The 20192-nt window shown below is 36.3% G+C and overlaps 1 protein-coding gene across 3 annotated transcripts in view; it reads left to right on the top strand.

The window, feature by feature from the left end:
* Nucleotides 1-10621, top strand: part of prkcq (protein kinase C, theta) — a 30049-nt gene extending 19428 nt beyond the window's left edge. For all 3 annotated transcript variants that reach the window (XM_051891214.1, XM_051891215.1, XM_051891213.1), the window contains 7 exons: nt 169-342; nt 754-845; nt 953-1015; nt 1714-1852; nt 2559-2747; nt 2853-2981; nt 7826-10621. In XM_051891214.1, the coding sequence (XP_051747174.1) occupies nt 169-342; nt 754-845; nt 953-1015; nt 1714-1852; nt 2559-2747; nt 2853-2981; nt 7826-7984 (945 nt within the window). In that variant the 3' untranslated portion in view covers nt 7985-10621. The remainder of the gene's footprint in view (nt 1-168; nt 343-753; nt 846-952; nt 1016-1713; nt 1853-2558; nt 2748-2852; nt 2982-7825) is intronic.
* The last annotated feature ends 9571 nt before the right edge of the window (nt 10622-20192 follow it).

The raw sequence follows: 20192 nt of genomic DNA, 5'->3' as shown, positions 1-20192 counted from the left end.
GAAGTCAGTTCATTTTGTGGCTATATTGGTAATGTCCATTGACAGCTATAATAAATGGCACCACTGAATATGACAGAACAAGACAATAGCATATTAAACTGCATTCGGGAACATCGTTCTGGAAGAATTTTCTACAAATCTTGCATATGTGCATATGTGTGTTTGCAGGTTTTCCTGGCCGAGCTGAAAGGCTCAGGGCAGTTCTTTGCAGTGAAGGCCCTGAAGAAAGATGTAGTTCTGATGGATGATGATGTTGAATGCACTATGGTGGAGAGGAGAGTGCTGTCTCTGGCCTGGGAACACCCCTTTCTCACACACCTCTACTGCACCTTCCAGACTAAGGTAATGCACACTGACACACACTTAGGGATGGGCAGTTTGATAAATAGAAATACTTCAACTGGTAGAGATATATTGCTGTATATTTGCTATGCTTCTTCTGTTCTGTGGTTTTTAAAATATGATTATTAAAATATCTTTTAAAACAAATAACAAGGGTCTGCAATTAAGAAAGGCTATTATGGTCCTATATTTTAAATTTATTTATAATTAATAAAAAACATACTGCGAATAAATAATAAAACACAATAATTATAAACTTTTGTTTAATGCCTATGAATTTAAGCAACAGCCCTGAAATTTTGGACATTCCACCCACTCCCATGACACACATTGAGCCACTCTCGCATATTGAAGTAATTTGGTTTTGTTGGACCAGTCTGAACTTATCGGTTTCTGTATTGGTCTCTAAAGGAAAATCTTTTCTTTGTGATGGAGTACTTAAACGGAGGCGACTTAATGTTCCACATTCAGACCTGCCACAGATTTGACCTCCCACGGTCCACGTGAGACTCATATGCAGCCCCCACAAACAAATTTTAAAAGCTTAAGACTCTGCCCACTGTTTCTGTGGTTTTCACCCTCTTCCACCTCCTCTTCTCTCTGTCGATAGGTTCTACGCAGCAGAGATTATATGCGGCCTGCAGTTTCTACATTCTAAAGGCATTGTATACAGGTATTCACTACTGTGGAAACTCTATACCATAAAATGAGCTATAAGTGTGCAGATAGATAGATAGATAGATAGATAGATAGATAGATTCTTATTGTCTGTGCGCAGGCTATTTAATTTTATTTATCCATGGCACAAGTATTTTGTTTCTTTATAAGTAATGTTGTCCAGTGACTTGTTTGCATTATTTAGGTATGTTATTTAATTTTTTTGTTAGGCAATAGATTTTTTGGTATTACTTTACAACAAGGTCTTATTTGTTAATGCATCAACTAACATGAACTAACAGAGAGCAATAACCTTTGTAAATGTTAGTTAATAAAATATTTGTGTTCATGTTAGTTCACAGTGAATTAACTAATGTTAACAGATACAAATTTGGATCTTAAAAATGTATTAGAAAATGTTGAGATTAACATTAACTAAGATTAATAAGTCCTGCAGAAGTATTGTTCATTCATTGTTGGTTCATGTTAACTAATGCTAACAAAATAAACTTTATTGTAAAGTGTTACCATATATTATATATATATATATATATATATATATATATATATAGAGAGAGAGAGAGAGAGAGAGAGAGAGAGGGAGAGAGAGATAAACTGGAACATCAATTTACATTGAATAAAAAAAAAAAAAAAAAAAAAAAAAAAAAAAAAAAGAGTAAGCACCGCTAATTTGTGTGTATTTTGACATCACAGAGATCTTAAGCTGGATAACATTTTACTAGACATTGATGGTCATATCAAGATTGCTGATTTTGGCATGTGTAAAGAGAACATGATCGGAGAAGCTAGAACATGCACCTTCTGTGGAACACCAGACTACATCGCCCCTGAGGTGAGGATATGTGTAATATACACTGTGTTTCAAATTATTATGCAAGTGACATATCAGTAGAATTTCAGTACAATAAACCTTCAGATTTTAGTTTTTCTAAGAAAGTGTTTGTTTGTTTATTTATCCATGTCTTTTTAGAGAACTGGTATCAATCTCAGACAAAATAATTTGCCAGGTACTTAGGTAACTGGAAACCCTACTTAGAGAATGTTGTTCCACATTATTAAGCAAGTCAGAATTGTCATGCAATGTGGGGAGGAAGAAAGATCTTTCTGAAGATGAAAAGTATGAAATGGTGCAATGTTGTGCAAAAGGCATGAAAACAACTAATACTGTGTGAAAAGTGAATGCAGATTATCGAACTATCATAAGATTTGTGAGTGATTTAGAGAACAGCAGAACTCGGTCAGATAAAGGCTTATAAAGGAAAGTTTCTGTCAAACAAGTTAATTGTATTAAAAGGGGAGCTATAAAAAAGCCAGTGTTGAGCAGAAAACAGGTTTTTGAAGCTGCTGGTGTCTCTGTAGTCCCTGCAGGCTGGCAGTTATGTCTAAAATTGCATTTTAGCCACCACTAACCAAACCTCTCAAAGAGAAACATTTACAGTTTATTTTTATTTCAATTAAAAACAATTGCACAATATTAAATAAAATAAAGCAAATAAACCAATAAAAACTATTTGTACTATATGTTGTATGTTTCACAGATTCTGCTTGGGCATAAATATGGGACTTCTGTAGACTGGTGGTCATTTGGTGTCCTTCTTTATGAGATGTTGATTGGTCAATCCCCATTTCATGGGCATGACGAGGAAGAGCTGTTTCAGTCCATTCGCACTGATGACCCGAACTACCCACGCTGGTTATCTAGAGACGCTCGGGACATTCTTGAAAAGGTACGTCTGAGTTAACAATAAAAAAAATGTACAAAACATACTTTACTTTGATTTGTGGGTCTCAGTTTGTTATAAACTATAACTGGGTTTTATGACTGGTTATAGCTATTTGTCCGGGAACCGGAGCAAAGGCTGGGTGTGAAAGGAAATATACGACAGCATGCGTTCTTCAGAGACACAGACTGGAAGGCACTGGAAAAACGACAGGTAGAGCCACCCTTCAGGCCCACTGTGGTAAGTTCATTAAAGCCGTAAAAGTCTGTTGTTCTGTTCCAAAATCTAATGAGCTGAAGCTGGCATAAGCGGTTCCAAAACAAAGGATCGCCTGTATCATAAAGTCTCAGTCTCGATGGAACTACAACTGTCAGAAAAAAAAGAAGACAAGAGTAATTTTGTTCCTCATATTTTAATTTTAGTGACTTAACCCTAAAAAAGGCAAGACCATAAAGAGACATCAGAAAATTAATTTATTGTTATTTTCCATCTTGTTAGGACACAAATAATACAATTTCATGATTTTTTTTAAAAACATGACTTTTATTTTAATGTTTGTATCTCCCAGGTCATGTTGCCCGACTGGGGGTATAAATTAAAATGAAATGGGGGTATAAATTAAAATGAAAACAGAATGCTTGTTTGGCAGTGTGTTACAACATTTTAGCCACATTTTTAAAAACCGTTTATTCTCTCATTACTTAAACTAAACATTCTTTGTAAAATTCTGTTGAACAATAAGTATAATGCCTATTTATGAATCTATTGTATAATGCTGTATAATATTTAATACACATATTTTTTAGGGCCTATAAATTATCAATATGACCAAAACGTTGCTGAAAAACCTATTGTACACAATCTACTTCATGCCTTCTGTACTCTGATTTATAATTCATACTTTTTTAGTAAAAGGTGCAATATGTAAGATTTTTGCAGTAAAACATCCAAAAACCACTAGGCCTGTGTTATATATTTTGTTCACTTGAGTACTTACAATATTCCAAATGTTTCCAACTATTTGTAAATCATGAGAAAATTGCAATTTTAACCAAGGCTCCGGGATGTGTGAGGAGTCGCCTGTCAATTGCGTCATACCCGCGTTACCCTCGGTTTCTGGTTTTATTTTGTAAAAACCATGGAAACACCAAAGATGCTTTAATATATTACATGTTTCAATAGACAAGGGAACAACTGTTTGGTTACATTTATAGACAGAAAACTAATTATTGTTATATAGCTCAACATGTTTAGTCTTATTGTTTAAATCTAATTTTCTTGATTTTTTTGCGAGTACCATGCTAACATAGCATGAGTACCATACAAAGTAGCTAACATAGCATAATTAGATGCAGCTTTATTTTTAGTAACAGTAACACAGAATTTTCTCCATCATACAATACATTTTAAAATTAATTGCATGCCATTTATCAACACAAACCATCCAGCATTTAATATGATATTCTGAAATCGATCTAGCTTACTGCAGTGTGTCTCAAACAAGTGTCTCACAGCAGCCGCCGAGCGAACGCACAGAGTAACGTTATAACATCATTTTCAACACTCTCAAATGTATCTAATATGATAAACAGAGCTGCGTTACCTCATACTCATGACTGGAAAAGCGGAAGCGGCGCCGGCAACTGTGGCATAATAAAAGTTCCGCTGCTCGTGAGGCGTGTGTTGCGCAATCGCTCCAGTGGGCTCGTTCAGCTCCCACAACACTCGGTCCTCCTCTGCTTCATACTACAGTAATGTTAATAATTACATCCATGAACATGATTTCTTCCTGAGTCCTATCCCGATTGTTTCCACCGGCTGTGACGTGAAGACCACATGTCCCAAGATTCCGCACTCAAACTTGGCGTCATCAAGCTACGCCTTTGTTTTGAATAGGCCTCTAGCGACCTCTAGCGGACAGAAATCCTACATATTGCACCTTTAAGTCTTTTTTGCACAGAAATCTTCAATGATTTTTATAAAGTAAATGTAAGATAAACATTTATTGTACTGAAGTAACGTGTGTTTACTAGATTATTCATACACCATTTTTTAATGTTAAAAATTAAAAATTCTTTGGACATTTTTTCATGTTAAATATGACACAACAGGCTTTTGGGGAACATATATTAGTCCATCCAAAAATTATCGATTTGCAATGAATTGCATATATATGCCATAAAAGCCTGATGTATAAATATGATACTCAACAAAAAACACATATGCATGCATACAATATATATATATATATATACACAGGTTTGCATGTGTTTTTTGTTACACACACACACACACACACACACACACACACACTTATACATCCCGGTTGCATGAAACCTCTTAAGTAAGGGTATCCCTGAGGGGAAAAAATTTGAGGCAAGGGATTTCTTTAAGAGTGTTGCAACAAACGTCTTAACTATCACCCTTACCTTAGTGTTTATACTAAGCATTTCGCGATTTCTGGCAAAACACGGCAATGGAGAAGCAGTTGCTATAGTTACGAAATCTTCCACAATAAACAGAACATAACGGACAACTGACTTTTAAACAAGTTTAATATTTACTTAAACAACTGTTCTACAATATTTGAGTTATGGAGATTATTAAAGGCAGCCTGACGGACGACACAGAGCATACTAAAATTCAAGCACATTTCTATGAGTACAGCTATGAGTTTCTATGAGTACAGCTACAACACCGGAGGAGGATACTCAAAATCCTGCCGCGCCACTCACATAGTTTTCCAATCAAATTACATTATATTAGTCCGACTCATTGTTATTGTATTGTACTCATGCATCAACGCCACTTTGCCTGTTTGGTGATTATTCACTGAATGATGCGTACGGTGACCTATATGCTGCACAGCTCGACACCTAGTCCTGTCCCTAAAAAAACAAATCTAAACTAAACTGGACCAAGGATAAAAAAAAAAGCTATTAGTTTTTAGTTCTTTAGATGACTTAAGGGACCTATTTTGATCCCTTAATTTTTTTAGGGCTAAATGATTACTGAGGACTTTGTTGCAACGCATAGCAGAACTTAAGGAAACACTTAAGCAATTAAGGGAAATACTTAGTGACAGCCTTAAAGTTTTTTTCTTGCAACCCATGTTTCACTAAGGGTACCTTTAACCTTATAACTAAGGGTTTTCTTAACTTAAGGCTTTCATGCAACCGGGCCCAGGGTTTTATGGCATATATATGCAAATCAATGAGAATTGAGAGATGGAAAATGTTCCCCAAAAGTCTGTTGTGTCATATTTGACATTTACTTTAACATGAAAAAAAATGTAAAAAGCATTTTTAATATTTAACATTAAAAAAATAATGTATGGATAATCAAGTAAACCCAAGTTGCTTCAGTCCAGTAAATGTTTCTCTTACATTGCATTATAAAAATCATTAAAGATTTCTGAGCAAAAAAGACTTTACTTGATTAAAAAAAAAAGTATAAACTATCAATCAGAGGGCAGAAGACATGAAGTAGATTGTGTAAAACAAGTTTTTCAGCAAAGTTTTGATCGTATTGATAATTTATAGGGCCTATAAATTTGCATATTAAATATTATATTCATAAATAGGCATCATACTTTATGTTCAACAGAATTTTACAAAGAATGTTTAGTTTAAGTTATGAGAGAATAAATGTTTAAAAAAAAAAATCTATCTATAATGTTGTAATACACATTGCCAAACAAGCATTCTCTTGTTTTCAATGGATTTATACCCCCAAACGGGCAACGTATCCTGGGAGGTACAAACATTTACAGACAAATTATGAAAAATGTAAAAATTAAATTCATAAAATTTCAACATAAACGTAATAAGCTAACACTGAACAACTTTTTAAACATGTAAGTTTCCTCCAAATATTGTAATTATGTGAAATATATCAACTTTTATCTGAAGGTGAGCAGATTTCCGACTACAGGTGGGCATGTTGTTTTTAAATGATGCTCGTAAGCTAAACAAAAAATTTATGAACAAAGTCAATATATCTAAATATTCACAACAAACACCCTTTCAACATGAAACCAAGAAATGAGACCCTAACTTTCCCACAGCCTCTCAAATGTTTGTATCCCCCAGGATACGCCACCCCTTTTAGGGTTAAATGCATGGAATATTCTACATAGATGTTGAAACAGGAACTTCTAGAGATTAAAAAAAAAAAAAACACACATTTAGGGATCCTACTCTCAGCCATCAACTGGTAAATTTTCACTGAGGTTAAAGTTAGAAGAGACACTAGAGTTGCGACAAGATATATCTTTGATTTAAATCAAGCATGTTTTTAATCATGCTTATTAGAGTGTTGCGTTTTTAGCTTAGCAGCATGCTAACGTTAAGTCTCACATGCACTTTTGGAACCTGAAAAGTTCCTGATTTGAAATGATCTTCATAGGCAGTAATGTCGCACACCACACAAAAAAGTGCATGTGAGACTTAACTGAAATGGAACCTGAAAAGTTCCTGATTTTTTGTGTGATTTTTTGTGCACTTTTTTATGTGGTGTGCAACATTACTGCCTATGAAGATCATTTCAAATCAGGAACTTTTCAGGTTCCATTTCAGTTAGGGCCATTTACATGACACCGTTTTCTAAAAACTGAAAACTTTTTATGAGTTTTGGCCATTCCTTTACACAACAATGGTGTTTTTGGGGCCTGAAAATTCAAGCTTTTGGAAATGGGTTTCAAAGCGCAAGTTTTTGAAAACAAAACCGTTATTTTCTCTGTGTAAACTACAAAAATGCGAATTTGCCTATTACATGTTCAGTCTATAGGCGTGTAGTAATTCTATACAAAGTGACATCGCCGACTACTGGCCTGGCATGAATACAGCGTTTTTAGTTGTTTTTGTGTATCATTTTTCACAACGTTGTCGTCTGTACGCGAAAACACAAAGGAAAAACGTTTCTGTTTTTAGTACACTGTTGTCATGTAAACGTACCCTTAAGGTCCTGACTTAGCAGGCAGCTGCCTAAGTAAACTGCAAAACAGCGGCTCACTAGATTTTGGAACAGAGTTCGGTCAACAAACTGTTACCTGTGACTGACATATTGAGCCTTTCTGTTTACAGAAATCAGCAAGTGACTGTAGCAACTTTGATAAGGAGTTCATAAATGAGAAGCCTCGACTTTCCGTCACAGATCGTATCATCATCAACAGCGTGGACCAGAGCATGTTTAACAACTTCTCCTTCATCAACCCCGTCATGGCCCGTCTCAAAAGCCCCTGACTCACAAACATTCATTAAAGACATTTGTGCAAATACTGTGAACAGGTCCAAAGCAGAAGGCAAACACTCACCTGAGCTATATCAGCCTCTAGTCAACCTCATTTCATTCTATGAGCAGTGAATAAAAGACACAGTAGTGTCAAATTATATATAATATAAAATACACTGCTCAAAAAAAAATAAAGGAACACTTTTTAATAAGAGAATAGCATCAAGTCAATTAAACTCCTGGGATATTGATCTGGTCAGTTGAGTAGCAGAGGGGGTTGTTAATCAGTTTCAGCTGCTTTGGTGTTAATGAAATTAACAACAGGTGCACTAGATGGGAAACAATGAGACGACCCCCAAAACAGGAATGGTTTTACAGGTGGAGGCCACTGACATTTTTTCCCTACTCATCTTTTCTGACTGTTTTTCACTAGCTTTGCATTTGGCTAGGGTCAGTGTCACTACTGGTAGCATGAGGTGATACCTGGACCCTACAGAGGTTGCACAGGCAGTCCAACTCCTCCAGGATGGCACATCAATACTTGCCATTGCCAGAAGGTTTGCTGTGTCTCCCAGCACAGTCTCAAGAGCATGGAGGAGATTTCTAGAGTAACTGCCTGTCTCCTGGAGAGTTGGACAGGGCCGTAGAAGGTCTTTAACCCATCAGCAGGACCGGTATCTGCTCCTTTGTGCAAGGAGGAACAGGATGAGCACTGCCAAGCCCTACAAAACGACCTCCAGCAGGCCACTGGTGTGAATGTCTCTGACCAAACAATCAGAAACAGACTTCATGAGGGTGGCCTGAGGGCCCGACGTCCTCTAGTGGGCCCTGTGCTCACTGCCCGGCACCGTGGAGCTTGACTGGCATTTGCCATTGAACACCAGAATCGGCAGGTCCGCCACTGGCGCCCTGTGCTTTTCACAGATGAGAGCAGGTTCACCCTGAGCACGTGACAGACGTAAAAGGGTCTGGAGAAGCCGTGGAGAACATTATGCTGCCTGTAACATCGTTCAGCATGACCGGTTTGCTGATGGGTCAGTGATGGTCTGGGGAGGCATTTCCATGAAGGGACGCACAGACCTCTACAGGCTAAACAATGGCATCCTGACTGCCATTAGGTATCAGGATGAAATCCTTGGACCCATTGTCAGACCCTACGCTGGTGCAGTGGGTCCTGGGTTCCTCCTGGTGCATGACAATGCCCGGCCTCATGTGACGAGAGTATGCAGGCAGTTCATGGAGGATGAAGGAATTGATACCATTGAATAGCTCCCACGCTCGACTGACCTAAATCCAATAGAACACTGCTGGGACATTATGTTTCGGTCCATCCGACGCCGCCAGGTTGACTGTCCAGGAGCTCAGTGATGCCCTGGTCCAGATCTGGAAAGAAATACCCCAGGACACTATCCGTCATCTCATTAGCATGCATACAAGCACGTGGGGGCCATACAAACTACGGAGTACCATTTTGAGTTGCTGCAGTAAAATTTCAGCAAAATGGACTAGCCTGCTGCATCATTTTTTCACTATGATTTTCAGGGTGTCTTTGAATTCAGTCCGCTGTAGGTTGATAATTTTAATTTCCATCAAACGATGTGGCATCCTCTTGTTCATAACACATTACCCAGTCCGTATCAGTATAGATATCCAGCATGATATTTTTCCCTATTGAGATCTGATGTGTTTTCAAAGTGTTCCTTTAATTTTTTTGAGCAGTGTATAAATTGTTGTTATTATATTATTTGGTGCCTCCTTCCATTTTTGTGATGTGAAACGCAAAAGAGCATATGAACATGTTGGTTCAAGGGTCTCAAACAAGCAACATAAACAGTAAGTTAATACTGAGTAACTTACATTGTAGACACAACATTGCCTGTTACTGTATCTATTTTTGGTCGGCCGTCGAAAATAGCTCCAAACGAACTCAAAATAGAATCGAACACAACAGTTGTTTTTCATTCCTTACCCTGAATGAATCCGTTTTGAACGAGTCGGAGTGAATGAGCACTTATCGCCACCTACTGGTATAATGGCGTAAGCTGCAAAAAATGTCAATGAAGAATCCCAGACAACAGTGTATGGACATTATTAAATACGGGAGTGACAAAAGTGAAGTTTTGCAGGCGATGAATTTGATAAAGCTTCATGTACATCTTATATTGTGGGTTGTATTTGTTTGAAATGCATATCATCATAGGTTTTCAAGATACTTGTGCCTGGTTGTGCATCATCAAAGTCATTTACTAGATTCAGTGTGTTTTATTAGAATGAATGTGCTGGTGTTCACATCTTTAATACTGATCAGTTTCATTAGCCTATGTGTTCAATACTGAATTCTAAAGACCTTGTATAGAAGTGTAGTGGCAAAATATCACACTGTGTAGCATACTGTATGTTCAGTTGAATTCTATTATGTTCTTGGATTGTACAAAGTTATATATGAATTCTTGAAAATTAATGTGTAGTACATAAAAACTGAATATATTTAGAGAGAGTTCGTAGTTACAAATTCATGTTGTCTGTATAGTCAGCAGTATTATGATTTCTTGTGAGACATCTAGAAATTATTTCCTTGTCATTATATTATATGTATGGTTATTTTACAGTGCATGAAAAATTAAAACTTTATTGATGAATAAATTAAATTGTGCTATAACAATGCCATAAATAACAACAACAACAACAACAAAAGCTGAATTGTTGATTGGGGTCTTTGGGACAAAACTAATCGAGGCAAGTATTTCAGACCAAAGGCAAGTCAAAATTAGTCTTAAGTAATTAAAATTTTGGTATATCATATCACATTTGCTATAGTATAACATAACTAAGGTAATAGACTTCTTTATGAATAGGGGAAACTTTTATGACAACATGCTCCATTTGTAAGCTAGTGTGGCTTTATTGTGTTGGTTTGTTCACACAACCTCTACAAAATATGAAATTGGAGGGCATGAATTGTGTATAGTTAGGTTTAGTTGGCTTTTAATCTAGGTGTTTGAAATAAGCATTTACATATGTGGACTTCTGACTCAAAACTATGGTTACACAATTTTAGCCCTTGTGAATACAGTGAACAGTGATACGATTACATTAAAATCAACAATGACACATTGAGTCCACTAGAGGTCAGAATGTACTTCAGAATGAAATCGGAAAGAGCGAGAGACAGGAAGCACAAGGACAATTCTTTGCGCACATGACCACTGAGTCATAGTCAGGAAAATGAGTCAGTGTTTTGTATCAATGTGATATAACACTATTTCGTTTGAATTTCTGAGCATCCGGCAGAAGGACAAAACTGTCCTTAATTGGCTACTTGAAGGGGCTCTGATAATTTGCATTTTATTCGTTTGCATTGCTTTGTACGATTCTTATAACGATGGACATTTTCACTATGTCCACTGGCTCGGAGACAGATTATTGTCTCGACGGTCTCCTAAGATTCCCTGACCGGACGGGCTAACTTATCTTTCACCTTCAGACAACAAATTTCATCACCTTGCACTTGTATAAACTGTCACACACACTTCCTCGTGACATCTCCCCTACACTACACACCCTGCATACACACAGTTCACTTTATGATGCTGTGCAGGTGCAAGACCATAAATGGTAGCGAATTTCTATCACGTGAGGTCTGAAATCCAAGATCACTATATTCACATGTTGCCTTTAATTACCAGCTATAAAATTTCATTTTATTTTTTTACTGAAATATGAATTTGTGTGTATGCATGTATACTTTCAAATATAAATATAAAATACTCCTCAGTTGATGTGGGTTGAAAGTGTTAAGATTGTACAGCCAAATGCTTTGGGTAAATGCCCACAGCATTCATGCAAACTCTCTGTCACACCCTGTAAATCACCATTAACCTGAAACCACATATGTATAAAGAGTAATATAGTAACTGACCAATTTCCAAGTAGGCTGATTACTCAGTTTATATATTCAAAGGCTCCATAAACATACACATGCACACAAATAACTCCACTTTGGTCAAGGTTAAAGAATGTAGCCATGTCACTTTAGCTGAAGTACTTTGAGCATTATGACAATAAATCCCTTAGGGACAAAGTCTATCTGTCTGCCATTTATCTGTCTGTCTGTCTGTCTGTCTGTCTGTCTGTGTTTGTCTGCTGTCTGTCTATCTATCTATCTATCTATCTGACTATCTGTCCGTCCATCCATCCATCCAACCGACTGTCTATCTGTCTGTCTGTCTGTCTGTCTGTCTATCTATCTAGGGCTTAGTGGCAGCGATATATGGGCAGTATTAGTTTGAGAATGCTACTTGATTCAGGGCACGTAGGTTGGAATTCTGGTTACCATTTGAATGTGTCACAATTTGCAAAGAGCATTGTCAGTGTTTGCGCGCACCTGTACCTGAACCTCTTTGTGTATGTGCACAACGTGCTTGGCTAATGGTGAAGCATTGAGAGTAAGATAATCTAGATAGGGGTCAGGGTCAGTGTGCAAAGTAATGGGATCTAAAGTGAACAGGGGCAAGAGCAGACAACAGTCTCAAACATCCAGCCTAGACACTTTCGAGATGTCTTTCCTATGTGTTAAACAGTCGCCATTGAAGAGTTGAGCACAACAACGATTTCTTACACTGTAATGGGTGCAGTGGGGAAGCTATTTTATTATGTGAGAAGAAAATGGAGAAAGTGACATGGGAGAAAGTGGCAAACTGGAATAAGATGCTGAAAAACATTAAATTAAAAGGGTGAGATGTTGACAATACGTAAATGGAATTATACATTTAGAAATTATATAAATTACAAAACACAATTAGATTATGAGGTCTTTCTTTGTAAGGCTGAAACTGGCCAATAGCCAGTGGCATGACGTATGGTATATGGGAAGTGATCTATTACTGGTTTTGCGGTAACTGGATTAGGTTTAACAGTGAGTGGGCATGATGCAAGGTTAGCAAGGAAGGCAACTGTGTCATCTGAACTGGAGGAAATTAACTGTTATAAAGTCATCAAAACCCTTAACACACTTGCGTAGCCAGAAAAAAAAAGTTGGAATGTCTTCATTTAAGGTTCACAAGGTTGTGCATGTGTTGAAAGTGGACACAAAAAGTCACAAATAGGAAGTTCCAAGCACTGTTCCCACACTTAATGTCATCTCTTGCTGTAATTCTTTGCAGAAATGTATATGAAACCAGAAAATTGACTAATATTCACCTAGTCTGTCAGTTATGCAACACTGGACAAACACAAACCACTAACAACATCTTTAGGGAAAAGGTACACAAAAGCATCAGTTTAACCCATGACTGATACTGGAAATTCCTGAAACACTTTGGTAATTTTGAAAGTGGTCCTGAAAACGTCTTTTATCTCGTTTTATCTCTGCCTGGAAAGTACTGTCATTTGAAGTGGTCTATTACATTTTCCAAAGCGACTGGACAAAAAAACCCTATAGACTTGGGAGCGGGTTCTTTTGAGGCCAGTAATACTTTAGCAACCAACTAGATCACAACAGAAACACATTAAAAACCACTCCAACTCAACATAGCAACTGCTTAGCAACACCATGGAAACACCCACAGAACACCCTAGCTAACACCTGGCAAGGCCTAGCAAACACCCAAAACACCCTAGCAACAAACTAGCTAGCTAAACTTATAGCAACAAGCTTAAAAAACAGCTGTATAGTAAGTAACATAATGGGAACACTTACCTTAACATCATGGTAGTAAGTTGTGGATGGTCAAACATCACATTTTCTTCAAATCAGGTTATTTTAAAGGTGAATCACTGTGGTAACTTTTGATCTACAGTGTATGGTCAGAAACACAATAACTGATTAACATTAGCATAACCCTTATTTTAGGTGTACTCAGTGATTGTTTTTGTTGAACTGACTGATAAGATTGTTGTCTTGGGATTTATACTGACACCTATTGGTGTGGATGTATTATCAAACAAAGCTAAAATTTTCTCAATGTAGAAATGTGCTGTTTGCAGTCAACCGTTACTTTATTCTGTGAGCAAAAGTGTTCAATAAAGGTTTTACAGAGATAGAAATGAGTAGTATTTGACTGTATATTTGATCTCCATGTAAAATAAAACAGCTTTTATTAAACTACTAATATGATTTCTTCTTGATTTTAAATATAATTTATCTATATAGAACCCCAGGGTTCTTGACTCAATTTTTAAGAACCCCAAAAAGGTTCTATATGAGGAGAAATGTCTTAAAATGATTGGATAATACATTCATGTTCTATATATGAAGCACCTGACAGAATCCTTTAAGATTCTATATAGAACCTTTTCTTCTAAGAGTGCAAGCTTATGAAATGTCCCATGTTAGAGGTACTGTCGCACCATTTCTGGCCGAACAATGCCAGTAATCTTGTGATTGTGATGTAATGGTCTGGCAAATGCAGTGCTTGTTTATTTTTCTCCTTCGGATTCCTGTCCACTCAATGACATCATTGCAAAAGAGGGCTAGGGAAATTTACTGGGAGCTCATAAGCCATCTAATTCAAATTCTTTTGGGTCTCTCCTGCAGTGTAAGTCAATGGAATTTTTCCGTTTCATTGTCTGCCAGAAATAAGTAATTCAATCAAATAAGCCAAGAATATTCCATCCATCCCTTCAAAAACATAGCATACTTCTCCACAAAACCACTCAGTAAATGATGTGAACCAAAACAAACACTGCTAAATATGTGATTTCTTTTTTCTTTTTATGCATGTGTTCACAGGTTTGTTTGCTTGTTCTCCCTGGCATGTTGCATTACTTCCTGTTCATTTTGAAGCACAATGAAGCTTTTGAGGTTACTGTCAGATGTCTAGGCCACATGATAAACATTTTGGAAATACCACCATTTGCAATATTACTAAAAGAGTGTGACATGTCCTTTTGTCCTTTCGTTTAATGGTTTAAGCTGATCACTTCTACATTTGTGTGCACACGTGTCCTCATCTGCCCTCAAACTAAAAGTTTTGTAACTCAGTGGCAGTATTAAGTCAGTTTTGCTTAGGCAACTGTAGTTATGACAACTGTACAGTACCAAGAAATAATCAAGTCATGTTCATCTTTTAGCACGGCTAATAAGTGCCTGAGATCTGAGTGTTCAGGACTTCAGGGACAGTTGTTGGATGACATTCATGCCCTGGTTTAGGTTTACTGATGCACACTTGCTCCTTTGAGGCTGGACTTGGAGTAATACAGGGAAAAAAAAAAAAGGAAATAAACCAAGCCCCATTTAGTGAATGTGAGAAGTATCACGTCCACCTGAAAGTCTGTCCTCCACTCCCTCTATCCCTCTCTCTCACTCCGCCCATCTTATTCTTCCTCCACGGTTCAAACCATAGCAATTTAGAGACAGAATTGGGCGAGGTTTGGTAAAAATGAGACATAGACATCACTTCATTTTTATCTGCATTGTAAAGAAATAAAGAAAAATAACAAACTTTAGTGTTTGACTAAGCTGAAGAAATGCTAATGCTAATGCTAATGCTTAAGCTAAGATGAAGAAAAAATTCACTTTTTTTTTTAAGTTCAAAGGACTGGCTTTAATTTACATTTCCCCACTAAATAGCCCAACTAGGTGAACTTTTATAACTCAAGAGACTCTGGGTTTGCATTTATGCTGGCTTATAAATTTGTTTCTCTCCTAAAATTCTGATATTCTGATATAAACTTTTGATAGCATAGATCGTGACACTGTTAAAAAGACACATTTGAAATTACTGGGGTCCGCTAACGTAAATGGCCTGTATAATACAATATAATATAATATAATATAATATAATATAATGAATTTATCATCTAAAAAGGACTTATGTTCTAACTCTAACTTTTTTACTGAAAAATACCATTTCAAAACTGAAAAAAATTTATATTAATGTTTAATATGTGAATTACGTGGATGTGTGTGTGTATAGATAGATAGATTGATATAATTAAAGAATGAATTATGATTTATTTAAATATATACTGTAATTGCATATTTTATCATATATATTTATGATTTATTTAACTATATGATATAAATTAAATTTAATTAAATATAACAGCTAAAGAGAGACTAATCTGAGTTATTAAAAAGTAATTGTAATTTATCCTATAGTAAGTTCCAGCTTTAGGCATAATATTGGTTCACCTCTTACAGCTTCAACAGCAGGACATTTTATTGCTTGAGAAAGTTGCATGCTCTCATTCACTCCTCTGGTGAATATGAATACTGGGCACAGTGAAAGCCTGGTGTAGCGTTTCCATGGAAACCCTGAAAGATGCCAAGTTAACTAAACCAAAGACAGTCACTTCTGCAGTCCGTTACACTTTTAGGGTCGTGTCTGAATAAAAAAGAATGCTGACTAAGGATTTCTTTTCTATTTGTGTGTTCATGTTGGCAAATATGAGCATGCATGTGTGAAAGTGGGGGTCCACAGTGGGGCGGAGAGACAGAAAGTGAGTACGTGAGTCCGAACACAGCATACTCTGGGATTAATTATTCAGCCGTGAACGAGGGATAAAGAGAGAAAAAAGGAGGAGGGGCAAACGTGAAAGAGAGCCGCGTGCCACATGAGGACAGTTGTGCCAGTTTGCCATCTCAGGTCTTAATACCCCATAGATCCATTGATGCACATATTTCTGTTTTTCTTTGATGGGGGTTTCTCAGTGGTTGCTTTTTTTTTTTTTTTTATTAAGACTTTTTGTTATATGAAGGTCACATCAAAATGTGTTAGAATTTTTTTTTTTTTTATCATTTACCTTTGTATGCTGTTAACTTTAATCAGAAAAATATATAAAAAAAAACTATTAACATGGTTTTAAACCTTCATAATCTAAACAAAAAGTGAAACAATCACACAAACTATTTCAGTATTTATTGTATTAAATTAATTATTTATATATATTTTTGAGAAAAAAAAGTAGGCAAAATTGTTGATATTTAAATGAGCCCATAAAATGAGCATTAGTTTAGCACTGGTGAATTAAAAAAATATAATCTTTACTTTTTGTTAATTTTTGTTTGTTTAACACACAAAAATCTGATGTCATCAACAGCTTTGTAATGTATTAGAAACATTAAAAATCATTTCTGGTATTTGCTGGAGCAAAATAAAATAAAATAAAATAATAAAATAAAATTAAATTAAATTAAATGGTTAAAAATTTAGAAATTAAATAACTAAAATAAAATATGTTGAAGTTGAAGTACCAAAATGACTAAAACTAAAACTGAAATAAAAATAAATTAATGCTAAATAGAAATATTTATTAAAAAATTTAAAATAAAAATGACAAAATCATACCAGAATTACTAACAAAAGCTAGAAAGAAAATGTAAACTGAAAATACATTAAAAAAATATATATATTTTTAAAAAATATTTAAAACAGTAATAAAACAATATATAAATAATACTAAAATAACACTGAACCTGGAACATTACTTTAACAGGCTGTGATACAGATAAGAGAGTTTTAGAGTTCAAGATTCAATTAAGTCTTTTATCTTTGATAAAATCGTACACAGGTCGTTTCTTCTCTCGCTTCCGACGGGTCTTGCTGAGCACGTCGCTCTGTCATTTTAGGCCTAGTGACGCAGGTAAACCTGTGCCTGATGGGTCAGCTTTGACTGACAGGATTAGAAACTGGCTTTCCTGTCCTTATGAGATCTAACAAAAGATCTGACTCAGGGTTTTACAAGAACCCCTGTCCCAAATGAATATGGAACGTCAATGGGATTTGAATTTACCCTTTTATTGTGTGTAGTGAGTAGCATGTCACTTTTAGCTGCAAAAAAGGACTCTTTTTCCCTTCAAAACCACATATCATTTAATTGGCTCGATCCAATTGATTTACATGATTAAGTGAATGAGAAGCCGTGTGAGCGGGTCCTAGGTATCCTGCCTTGCGTGTGTAGTTGCTAACCGTGCTAAGTCACCACAGTGAACTAATCTCCAGAGAATTACAGCGCTATTTAAAGACACGGAGCTTAGCAGGATCATGTCAAATCAGCCAGTAGAACAACTATATATTTATTTCAGCTGAGCCAGACAGAAAAAGTTTTTTAGGAGAGCTCAGAGACAAACGTTGATGGCCATGACACGTGTGTGAAGCCATCATAACTGCATGCTAAAATGCTAAAATGTTAAAACGCTAAAACTCTTAGCTAGTCATCAGTCAGCTGTTCTTTTGTCTTAGCTTATTATATTTTCTGTGGCTAAATGCAAATTACATATTATATTTTTCACCCCACAATGCTTTAGTGTTGCCAGGACGTTGTTATGGATTTGCTACATGCAAAAGTGCTCTAAGAGTGCAGTAATCAGGCCACTGATCAGGGAGTTTTAAGGGCCTTCTCAATCACAAAATCCTTGCAGTGCACTGAAACATTAGCACAATAAAAATGCACCACGAAAACCAGAGAGCATCGATGCTCACTATGTTCCCTTAAAGGGTTAGTTTAGTCATTAATTACTCACCCTCATGTCATCCCAAACCTGTAAGATCTTAGTTTGTCTTCGGAACACAAATTAAGATATTTTTGATGAAATCCGATGGTATCTAATCCACACATAGGCAGCAATGACATTGCACCTTTCAAGGTCCAGAAAGGTACTAAAGACATCGTTAAAACCGTCGACGTGACTGCAGTGGTTCAACCTTAATTTTATGAAGCGATGAGAATACTTTTTGTGCGCAAAAACAAAACAAAAATAACGACTTATGCCTATGTGTGGATCAGATACCATCAGATTTCATCAAAAATATCTTAATTTGTGTTCCGAAGACAAACGAAGGTCTTATGGGTTTGGGAATTTATGACAGAAATGTCATTTTTGGGTGAACTAAGCCTTTAACAAAAAATTCTGAAGCATGAAACATCAATAAACACCATGACACATGATGGATGTTTAAACAAAAAAAAATTATCCACAAACATGATTGGGCACCCCTGGTGTACACAATATAGGGAGCTAGGGAACATCTTGGCCTATAGGACTTGATCACTATCATCACCTCTTTGCCTTTAGGAATTCCAAATGGCCCTTGCAAGGTGTTGGAACAGGAAAGCAAAAGCCTTACAATCCCACCTTGGCACCATTGGCCACACTTAGAGATCAAAGGTGGCACAGTCCATTAAACATGCTTTCTTTTTTGTGCATTTGTCATCTTCAGACTTCTTGTTTTTGTTTGAGTTCTCCTTTCAGCTCTGTGTGAAAGATATTCATTGAATGGTGTTGCACCATTCATAGATATACAAATCATCCAGCAAATACTTCACACCATACAAGAACAGGCACTGAATATGGTAGAATCCACTTGTCCCTCTCTTAAAGCAGGACACTTGAACTTGTGCAGCAGGGATCCTGGGATTTTAAAAGAGCACATGGCACAACAAACAGAAAAAAAGTTAAAGGGTCAGAGGTTTGGTGTGGTCAGAATAAATTTGTCTCTGGCAAAAAGCCCTTAAATTGATGTACTTAATAAGATGGTCAAGGTGAGAACAAAATAAGTTCTTAAAAGCTCTTACACTGTTTCTGGAAACATTGAAATAAATGTGCTATGCTTACTGCGTCAACTGCGTAGGTGACTGACATGGAAGAGAAGAGGTTATTCAACAAAGTCGCAATTTTTGTTTTGATTTTGCACAGAAAAATTATTCTTGTCGCTTCATAAAATTAAGGTTGAACCACTGCAGTTTTGTCGACCATTTTAACGATGTCTTTTCTGGGCTTTGACAGTGGTGGTTATATTGCTGTCTATTGAGGAGTCAGAAAGCTCTCAGATTTCATCAAAAATATCTTAATTTGTGTTCCGAAGATGAACGAAGGTTTTACGGGTGTGGAGCGACATGAGGGTGAGTAATTAATGACAGAATTTTCATTTTTGGGTGAACTAACCCTTTAAATAACATTGTATGCATATTTTTTGTGAGGCAGAATCAGACAGATGTAGATTTGACTTTGTGTGTGAAAATCAAATGGTGTTATCTATGTGTTTGCATTTACCTATGGCTATGTGTAAATGCAATCATACCCCCAAAAATAGATGAGGAAGTTTTACAATTGTGATGCAAATTTGGTCCTGTTTTTGTAACAGGGAGACAGCATGAAAATGTGGATTTCATCACTATAACCCACAGAATTATGTAATTACAAACACTTGATAGTTTTTCAAGTGAATCTATTTATGCTGTATCTCGCATTGCTTATATGTGACATTCATATCTATT

This window comes from Ctenopharyngodon idella, chromosome 4 (assembly GCF_019924925.1).
Source record: "Ctenopharyngodon idella isolate HZGC_01 chromosome 4, HZGC01, whole genome shotgun sequence".
NCBI lineage: Eukaryota > Metazoa > Chordata > Actinopteri > Cypriniformes > Xenocyprididae > Ctenopharyngodon > Ctenopharyngodon idella.
Note: the sequence above shows the minus strand (reverse complement) of the source record. Positions and strands in the feature narration are given on the sequence as shown.